At 34.8% G+C, this 11124-nt stretch overlaps 1 protein-coding gene across 1 annotated transcript in view; it reads right to left on the minus strand.

Annotated features, from left to right (window-relative positions):
- Positions 1–10047, minus strand: part of LOC111054796 (phospholipase B1, membrane-associated-like) — a 33697-nt gene extending 23650 nt beyond the window's left edge. Inside the window, exons 1-4 of the mRNA XM_039420898.1 lie at positions 9728–10047; positions 5577–5804; positions 4579–4771; positions 1048–1062 (exon numbers count right to left, since the gene is read on the minus strand). Coding sequence (XP_039276832.1) covers positions 1048–1062; positions 4579–4771; positions 5577–5804 — 436 coding nt within the window. The 5' untranslated portion in view covers positions 9728–10047. The remainder of the gene's footprint in view (positions 1–1047; positions 1063–4578; positions 4772–5576; positions 5805–9727) is intronic.
- Between the last annotated feature and the right edge of the window lie 1077 nt (positions 10048–11124).

Below are 11124 nucleotides of genomic sequence, written 5' to 3' on the forward strand. Positions count from 1 at the left end.
ATTGACAAAAATTCTACAAATGCCCGTTCCCAAATGAAAGATCCCTCTCACTAATTAACTTGTGCTTTATCCAATAATTCAATTATTTTAATAACTCCATATTTGGAGTTTTCACGAGTGGAATTAGTATTCCTTGTATCGGGTTCTTCACTGAAGTGCATCAAAAATCGAAAGCGGCATTTATCGATGAAGAGTTGACACAAGTTCGTAAACAGTTCGTAAACACACACAAACAGTACCGTGTCTACTCTGGCTACAACAACCCGTTGCCAACGACGACATGACAAAACATAATATGACATCTCCCTTTTTCAGGGAAGCCGCAAAAATAATAATAGAGAAACATACAGAAATAATAGAAAAACGTACAGAACAAACAAATATTGATGGTTACAAAAGATTACTCGTAGCTGAAAATTAGGAGATACACAAGTTGCGCCCAGCGGTGAAATGGGAGTGATACATGGCTCCCTTACACAAGTACACTGTTCACGTAAGTGACGTCATCACTCCCAGTCCCATTATTTGTCCCGCTCTCACTATCTCTCTGTAGAAGAGATAACGGTGTATTTATGCTTTTCGATAACCATCTGCTGTATAACGACCATTCCTCCCTATTCGCCTTATCAGTTCAACCTAGACCTCCTGCTGAATTATCAAGAAATAAAACCAGCAGGCTTGCAGGCTTCACTCGCCTGCATTTTTCATTAGATAATGTCACGGTGAGATTCGCCAAACAGCTTTGATAAGCAACTCTCTATAATAATAAGCTGAAAATTACACTACCCACCTTTATTGGCTGTTGAAATAACAACAAAATCTATGAAATTTTCATTTATTAAGATCCAGATTCGCAAACAGTTGTAAATGGTTCTCGAATAACCTATAACAGCATGATGAATGTTTTTTTACAATAAGGGTTAGTTTCTCGATGCAAACTGAGCCGGCTACCTTATCAGTCAGCTGATAACCGGTGTGTCTGTTTCTGGTTGTTGACTGCTTGCTTCGATTTTCAATTTTATTATATTGTTTATTGTACACTCTGACCTGCTGAAAAATCTGCTCATTGTTCCCCTATATTTGTTTTGCTTGTTTTCTCATTTTTATTTGTAAAATTATTTATTTATTCTATATGGCACACCTGAGCACATTTTCTTCATTTGTAGCCATCCTATTGGTAGATTTGTTTTTCTGACCAGTGATTGGTCATTAACTGGTCATGTGACCTTTTCTTCCCCAAACCTAGCTTCTCAATTTCGGAGAAGAAGGAAGAAAGAGAGAGATTATCTGAGCACGCTAATGGAGAGTCGTTTGTAACTCCTATTTGTTATTTTTTTGTCGTTTTAAATGTTTCATTGTTAAATTTATGTAAGAGTGCTAAATTCAATCAATGTAGAGTTCCCGTGACGTTAGAATTTAATTTGATTACCAAGTCTCAGTTAAAAAGAAGTTATTAATTATTAAAATCGCGAGCCGAATAATGAAGCCTAATATGATGCCATGCAGCCTGACGAAAGATGCCAGCCATGCAGTGAACAAATCTTCATGAGTGAGTGCGCGTATATTATCGGCCCATATAAATGTGAGTGATTTATAATATATTTATTTCAAAATCTCTTCGACTCAATTTTCCTCAGACAAACTGGTATACCGTTTGTAAAAATTCGGACGTTACACTGTCCAAACTTGAGTCGGGCAACCCTTGGGTGAAAGCACTACATGCTCATCCTTAATAAATGTATAAACTTGAAAGAACTTTTTAAAATTCAAATTATATTGTTTATGGGCTTAACCCTTCATTATCAAATTCATTCATTACTTATTGAACCAACAATATTCTTATATGATTTAGTAAATTTAATAAATGCAACTTGTCATCACATTTTGTTCCTTAGTGACCCTGTGTTCGACCTTGCTTATAGCTTATTTATTTGCCAATATCATATTCATTTCAGAGGCTAATAGTAACCCATCATCGAGTTACTTGACCTTGAGAAAAAAAGTACAATTAATCCTTTGATTAATTGTCAGAAAAAAAATCTAGTATACTCTAGACATTTTTCCCTATTTCGTGTGACAAGGGTACTTCCCAAAACAGGAGTTCACCCTCAGATAAGTGCCGTCACCGACAGGAGACTGGTAACCCTCACAATACTTAAGGCTTGATTGATTGAAGGGCTGATTTGGATTTTGATTGGAGTGCAGCATTCGGTTGCGTGATTTACTTTTTATATAAAAAGGAATAAAAAATGGAGTGATAAAACACCATGATTAAGATATCAATATCGGGGCACTGAGCTTTGCTCGTTATTTATTTATTGATAAACAGAACTCAATTCTTTAGAATGATTGGGGAAGGACTAACAGGCACAGCCCAAAATGTTTCTTCCCCGAATTTTGATTTATACACTATAAATATTCCAAATAGTAGGTTATGTTCCATACACTTGAATTCAGGTGGAATTTTTAGTCCAAATATTTGAAAACATAAAAGTTCTAATTCAGATTGTTTACCAAATTGAATAACAAAATAACACTCACTAATCACTTAGAACTGTAAAATAATGATCAACTTTGAATATTATGATACAATACCATCTCATGTCAACAAATCAGATTACTGTATTTTGATCGAGTCAATTAAAATTTTCAGATTTCTCGCGAGATACGGTAAGCTAATAATTCATTACACAGCTGATCTCCCACACAGGCACACGCATCTTCTGTTATCGACAGACGACGAAATCATCATCTGTTTTTCCAAGGATGAATTATCCTTTTCATGTCCTTCAGCTTGTTTTCCCAGGGATGAGACCTAGTTCAATCGAATTTTGATATCATAAACCTACTATATTCCAAATTTCGTGAAAATCGTTAGAGCCGTTTTCGAGATCCGTTGAACATAAATAACCATATAACCAGATAGCCAGATAACCAGATATAAAAATATAAACAGATATACAGAAATCACTCGCTTAATATAATAAGATGATAATTTTTGTAATGGAGTCTTGTTCTTTCTGTAATTTCCTAAAAAAAGATGAAGGAGTGAGACAATTTTTTTGAACAAAGAACTCAATCTGCATAATGATTCAAATTGATAATTTGTGTTAAGAATCTAATGGATTCATTAATAATTTGATTGCTCTAGCCGTGTCGCTGGAGAAATTACACTTTCAAGAGTTATTAATATTTTTTCAAATTTAATTCTATTTTGAGTATGCAAACGCTCGTTCAACCAAATATATTCATTCAACCACCAACTTCTTATTTATAAGGTATTTGCTTGATAAGCTATCTTCAATATCCACTTTCTTGGTAAGGGCTAATCGTATATTTTTTTGTCCACTCACTCGAAAATAACATTAAAAGTCAGAAAATGCTGTGAAAGATTTAATGAAGTTGGAAATCCCCTACTTTGATTTCTAATCTTCATGTAAATACGAGAAGGCCTACCCCTTAACAGAAAAGTGGAATGTACATCTGAATGATATCAGATCGAACTATCGTTTATCAAAGATTTGTGATACTATAGTGGATTTGAATTTCGCTCCTTCAGTCGGGGAATGTAATGTCGGCTGCTAGTGATTGGCATCACTCGTGATGACGTCACGGACGTCCACTTTGTTACGTTCAACCTGAGAGTGCCCAAACACATTCTGACCGCTGGGCGCAATTTGCAGATTCCCGAAAATCAAGTAGAAAGAATACTGCACTTCGATTAGAATTATCAAGCTTGACTTTACTCTAAAACTCTAGATTGTGAACCAATGCTAAACACGTCATGCAGGGGTTGCAGGAGTACCCAGCTCCCAAGCTCAAGGACTCACCTTCCCCCCCCCCTAAATTTAGAAAAAAATTAGTTTTTACCCTTCCTATACAAAACAATCGTCATTAGTCATTTTAAACACTGCTTACGTTTTTTTGGTCAACCACCACCCCTGCGTCATAAATGTAACTTGTCAATAATCGATGTAAGAAAATTTTGGACTGAAAATTTTGTGATGTGAAAATCCACAAGACTCAACCTATTTCGGATTATGTGTAACCTTATGTTAATTTGGGAGAGGAATAGCAAAATGTTACCTTCGGTATCATTCCTATCTCTTCCTATCATTTCGATGATGTACTTATTGTATGAAAGAAGAATAAAGAATATGAAGTCCAAGTCAAATATATCATAGACTAAGTATACACATTCACAAAAGTATATTCTATTTTTTTTGGGATTGACATATCAAACCATCGACCGATGCAGTCTGCTGTTTACATTATGAGGACGATAAAAACTGTGACCGTAGAGTCGTAGAGATGAGTCGACTGTGGCTCAAATGTGGTAGAAGAAGAATACTATTGTTCCTTATGGGAGTGATCACACATTTGCAGTCAGTCAATATGTGAATTCTCTCATTAGAGCCAATTGTATTCTCTTTTTGCCCAGAATTTTATTCTATACAGTAATAATGTCTTCTTAACCTTGCCGTTTTCCAGCAGCTATTACATATTTTATGGCCATCTTTTTCTATAATAATGTTCGATTCAATTTGGTGGATGCCATACCCACCTATCGACCACGACAACCCCTGTTCTCGGTGTAAACATGGCGTACAGCAGTGGCGGTGGCCCCACTGGCGGCTGTCAGACTCTCCCCCAGCGCCCCCACCACGGCGATGTCCCCGGGTCGGAGCTCGTGCACGCTCTTCGGACGACGGCTGGATCGGCCAAGCGACAAGTCGCACGGGAATGTGTCGTTTCGCAAGGGCTGCAGTTTCTACACAAATAAACACATCGAATAATGATTCAAAAGCCCTGTAGTGAAAAGGCTCCCTTATTCTACATAGACATACACAATTTTACAATGAATTAACTCGTACCTGCAAAACGGTACCTACTCATACTATTTTGTCCAGTGTGTGGGAGACAAGACTGTGTTGTTTCACTAGTGAGGGTCTCTTCACACTTGGCTACGCTACGCTGAAATACGTCCTCGGTAGACGTAGCCGTTCTATCTCCCAATATTGAAAGCTGCACTAAGCTGAACGGGACACATTGGTAGCTTTGACTTTGCTAGATAGGACGTATTTCACAGTAGCGTAGGTGAATGTGGAGAGTACACTTATTAAAAGTCCACTATGTAATCATCGAACAGGCCTCAGATTCCATAATAGTATTAATATTGCAGAATGTATTGTGCTCCCTTTCAATATTTTATTGGATAATTAAAATGAAAGCAATGTAGAATAAGAGTGTACCCTCCCAACTAAATTTTACGTTATTCTACAAAAGAGCCTTCTATTTTGAAATTTGAATAATTCATTCGAATATGCTTTGAATGAGAATCTGAACCTTCCACTTAATTGTTTTTTCAGTGAGGTTTTAAAAACAGAGATGCTTGGTCTCTTATTAATTATCTCGTATAAATTATGTGATAATAATATGAACTTAAAGAAGAACGCTATAAAATGTAAAGAGTATAAAGCAGATCTATTCTCTCATCTTATGATCTTTCCATATAGAAAAAAGCGAACTTATTTTAATATAAGTTCAGTTTTAGATTGTTTTTCAGCTCAACCAACCCCCATCCTAGCAGCTCGAGTGAGGGCAGCCGGTGAAGAGGTTTTCCCAACCACCACCAATCCAAGGTCACGAGCCACTTCGTATTGACGGCGATTGAAGCGCAGAAACGGAGGCAGCAGACCATAGTCCTCACGGTACTCTCCCACCCCCGGGGGCCGCAAATCTGCACCCGCCCCCGCGGGAGCTACACTGCTGGGCACTAGTAGAACGAGTGCTAGCCACTGCATCTGCAAAACCATGATTTGAATTTGAATTTTTCATTCTACATAAAAACACAATATCATTACCTACTATTAAAATTCGAATAAAATGTATTTTTAAGTACCGGTAATTCATTTGATGATTGTAATCCAATGATGGCTTTGACAACTGTTTCCTTTTTTTCATTTGAAATGTATTGTACGGTATTGATCATATCCTCTTCCCTATAAAAAAGCGTCTCTTTTTTGGGTTCAGCATCGAGGATTGATTACAATAATAATAATCGGGAGTAAGAGATTCTTTTCTCTCATAAATGTGGACATTCATGTTTGAAGTTTCTGATTGATTGAAATTGTTGATAAATTTTTATTAATTTTTGGAAGAATATATTTTTTCTTCCACATCACTCCTTTCCATAAATATGAAACTTCCAAGTTTCATATTTGCTCATTGTGTGATAATATCAAGCCATTAACAGCATGATGCTCTGTTTTGGAGCAGATGCATTGGTATTGAGAAGTGAATTTTACCCACCTCTTGATAAAAGTATTGATGAATGGGAAATGAGTCTTCACAAGCTGTTATTTAATACTAATTGTTGCTTTAACAATACACTCTTTGTCTAGAAGGAAGTTTCGAATTTCATACTCCTCGTAAATTGATGTATTCTGTGTCATCATTTGAAATCAATATTTCAAATCGCATAAAGAATAAGGAACATATGCCGGAAGAAATCAAGTTCAATTATTATTTATAATTCATAACTGGGGAAAGGAAGTATTTACCAGCTTAAAATGGTTCATGAACGTATTTTCCAGCAGAAAGATGGAGTGCTGAAATTTGTGATGATGTCATTCAATTTTAAATAAAATAAAACAAATAGATTCCCATTTATTTCATCTCCTGGGAATGAAGGCATCAATCAACTACTACTTTCACACCTGTTATTCTATTGGTCGATGTCATTACTGAAATGAGCAATGTATTTAATTTTTTGTACGGTAGTTCTATTGTGGATATTATAAGTGGATATTGCAGTGTCATTATTTTGGTCCAGTAGACCAATGTAATTGACTTGGTCCGATTTTGACTTTAATAAATCACCTCATTACGTTTTATGATGGTTTATATATTACTTCCTAAAAAATACTAGTCACTTTTAAAATAGTAGAACTCTCAGTACGGGAAGTTTGGATGTGTTCGAGGTTGTTATTTTGAAAAACATCGTAGAATTATGATTTTGTAGCAATCACATCAGTTTTGCCTATCATCATAGCACTAGCTCAGGAGATATGGATGGATATTCAATAAAAGTACTAATTTATTGACACTATTAATTGGCGAAGCGAAGGGCTTTAGTTAAGATTAGCGAAGGGATAATTAAAAACACTTGCTTCTTGATCAAATGCCTCATTCAGAAGCTGAAGTATCATCTATCAAGTATAATCTATGAGTTAAAATTATTTCTCAATGGTTCAGAACACATATGAAGCTATGGGAGCTTCATCTTTCATAATCTCCATCCTTAATATGACCCACGCAAGAATCTGAAATAATTATAATATTTGACCATCAAAAAATTAAGTTTCAAGGTAAAACCACCTGGAGATAGAAACTGAAGAAATGATGAGTCCGATGAAATGTAAGCTATCCACTGCCACAATATGAAAACCCCAACATCATATATTACATATCGTACATCATACATCATATTATTGGACTCATTGATTTAGCCTTAGCTAAACATGTAAATACTGGTCTAAAAGTGAAAAGTTGCTATTGCATTGTGATGTAGACCTACTATTACCGTATGATTATCGGATATGAACTGTATGTAGGTAGGCATTATTGGAATCATGTTGAAGCAGGAAACTCCTTACCTCGTCAAACCCATCTCAGTTCCCTCATTTGAATGACAAACGATAATCTACAAATAATTGTCAAGTCGAAACTAGTTTAAAACATTCTAAAATAAGGCCATATTAATAGCAGATAATTGACCAGTTGTAGGGACAAACTCGGTCAATTGCCGCAGCGCTTTGCTGGTGATGTAGGTCGCGATGCAGTGATGTAGGCTAGCTGATGTAGGTTTGCTTAACAGGTAATAACCACTCATACGGTGCTGATCATACAGAGAAGGACTCTGCAGTCATTCTGTTTTTATTGTGAAGCTGGTCGGTTATGTAAAGTCTCAACCAGCCGTGACAGAGATCAATGACATCGTATATGGAAATAACCCACACAGCCTACCGGTCTTTTTCAAATAATAACTATTATTGAAATATTTCTAACACACTGTGCTCAGAGGGTGTTGAAGAAACAATTGGAGTTTCAAATAAAAATGTATTCTTTATCATTTACTAGGCCTATTCCAATTTCATAGTGAACTATGAGAATCGTAGACTTCATAGTGAATTTTAATGATAGCTCATTTTACTGTTTTATATTACTGAGACTTACTTTTATTTCTCTAGGAAGAAGCCATTTGAACTGGTCTAGTGCTGATTCAAGTGTCTTGTGTCCAGTGAAAAGCAGAGCAGTGGAAATGAGTGAAACTCACCTGTGTAGTGCAGTCATAAGCAGTGTACTAATAATATTAGAATTTGGATAGGAGACCCTTTGGAGGATTCTCTTGTATGAAGTATTTATTGGTATTATAGGACAGAAAGAAGTTGCTCATTAGTCCCTAGACTAGATAGCAATCTATCGTTGAATAAAAAATATATATATTACTGAGACATTCCACAATATTTGTATCGAAAATAACTTTATAGAATTAAAAAATAATAATGGACCGATTGACCAGATACCGCTCACTTTATAAGCCTACATTGTCTTATACAAATTTTTAGTTCCTCTTGTGGGAGAGACAAATAATTTCACTATTATAGGCTATTATGAAACATTTATGTTCGATTCGTTTTAATCATTACACCTTGCATAGGGTGAACCCGAATAATAGAAATTCCTGATTACAATATCCTCTTCGGAAAAAATGTGTACAGCATAATCAATAAGAACAAATAACTACAAATTACAGTGGAAATTTTTTGTAACCGTAAATTTCCAAAGCCAAAACCAATCAACATCAAGGATATACAATGAAACTACTTTTAATCTTCAATTATTAATTATATTTTTTCAAATGAGTTCAATATAAGAGAAGTGAATTTAGTGAAGAGTGAATTGAGAAATTTCAGCTATTCTATTGGCTATGAGCATACGTAATAGAAGAAAATTTGTTCTTCACCTGCTTTATGAGCTACGCATCTACCGAATAGACCTTTTTACATAACTTTGAACTATGAGTGCTGAATCGACTTGGGATTTCCATCTTCCTTTAATCAAAGCATTCGAATATTCATATAGTTTGATTATAGATTGGATTACAGTAATGTTATGATGAAGGAATGGAAATAAATTTTCCTTCATGCATTCTTGGCTAAGAAGTATTGCATAATATTTGAAGATTCACAAAATTGTTGGCTATACAAGATATTGAGAGAAGATAGATACTGCTAATGTGCTTATTGAATATTATCGAACATGATTCTCCATACGGATAAAATAATTAAACTTCTAAGAGAACCCACAATATTACAATGTCTGTATTAGGTGTCATGTAAATTTCTAGGGTGTGTTCAAAAGAAAAACAAACAACATATATCTGGTATATTTCCATACATTGAAGTGTATTATACATAGAATATCAATGAAGATGGGTACTGAGTGGATTAGTATGCTTTGATAAACAAATTGTAGTTTCAAAGAAATGAGCGAATAAGAAATAATACAAATAATTTTCATATAGATCATGTGATGGTATTCATAGGATGAACAAATTGGTATATATATATGAGAATGAGAAATAAATGGAAAATATAAGACACGATCACTAACTAGAATGAATTCTATAAATCATAGTTTCTTTTAAATTATGAAAATTTACCTCAAAAAGTTATTCCAGTACTCAAGAGTGAAGAAAAACTGTCACATCAGTCTTAGAGAATTGAAACCCGACTCTCTCGCGTTGACCGTAAAGGAACGACTGAATGAAAACTCGAGTCCCACTAAACTGAGTACAAAGCCGGTAAATCGCAGGCTAGAAGAAGTATTCGCCCCGTCAGTTCATTCAACAGGTCGTCAGTAGGTCTTCAAATGCTCCAACTTAGGCCTAAGACACAGTTAAGACTGAAACAAGTCCTCAGACTATATCATTAAGTTACATAACGAATCTCGTCAACATTATTATTCTCTCAGTACAGTAACAACCATTTACACCTGAACGCAATGAGCGTAGTGAGTAATTTGTAAAGAAGAACGAGCAGACGATCCATTGATAAAAACGCGAGCACTTATAATGAAAAAGTGAATGCATCAAGTTGTTCAGTCATTAACCTCAATATTATCGCGCGCACTCAATCGATTTTCACTGAACTGACCAGTTTTTGTTCCATATTTAGCTTCCATATTACTTGAATTAAATAATTTAAATATGCAGAAAAAATTTATAGAAATCGTGGATTAGATTTTAGACTACTAGTATTTGTGCAAATAAGATAATATACTATATTGTAGGTCTATCATCTTATATTATCATATTCACTTCATCAATGTGTATTATTTTTTATTCCATCTTGAGGGGCTTAAGCTGGATACATATCATTATGAGAGTGATCGCGTCCGGTTCACTGAAAATATTTTTTCTATTTCCATTGTTCTAATTCCATTGAATCGGAAACGGACTCTTTTATATGTGAAAACCCAGCTTCATAAACGAGGACAGGAGAGACGGCAAATTCCTTGTGGTCAGTGCTTTTCATTTAATTACTTCCCATTTACCAAATATCTGTACAAATTGAAATTGATGGAAAGTGACGTAAAGAAAAACTCTAGTCGCCAGTGACTTTCCGTCTCCACTTTCTTCCTCTATAAGCTGTTGAATGCACGTTCAATCAAATCGTTTATAAACTTGATTTGAGAATGATGGACTTATAATATTTTTAACTGTATTCTTGCAGAAAATCATTCAGATTCATCTAACTAGTCTATTTCGAATATAATTATAATATAATATTAAGAATATGCAATGATATTAGTGAATTGAGAAAAATATTAAGAAAATTCAATTATATTGAATTGAGAAAAAATCAAATTTTCCTTGATTTGCCAGCCAAGGAATGATCACTATTCAATTTCAAACTGTAGTGAGATTCCCTTCATTCCTTATACTCGTATATTATTACATCAATGCTCCCCATGAAAACTATTTGATATTTTGAATCGTTCAATCTCAATACAAATATTTTCCAAAATTCAATACAGTATTATAACAAGCAAGAAAAA

The sequence above is a fragment of the Nilaparvata lugens genome, chromosome 2 (genome assembly GCF_014356525.2).
Source record: "Nilaparvata lugens isolate BPH chromosome 2, ASM1435652v1, whole genome shotgun sequence".
In the NCBI taxonomy this organism is placed as follows: Eukaryota; Metazoa; Arthropoda; class Insecta; order Hemiptera; family Delphacidae; genus Nilaparvata; species Nilaparvata lugens.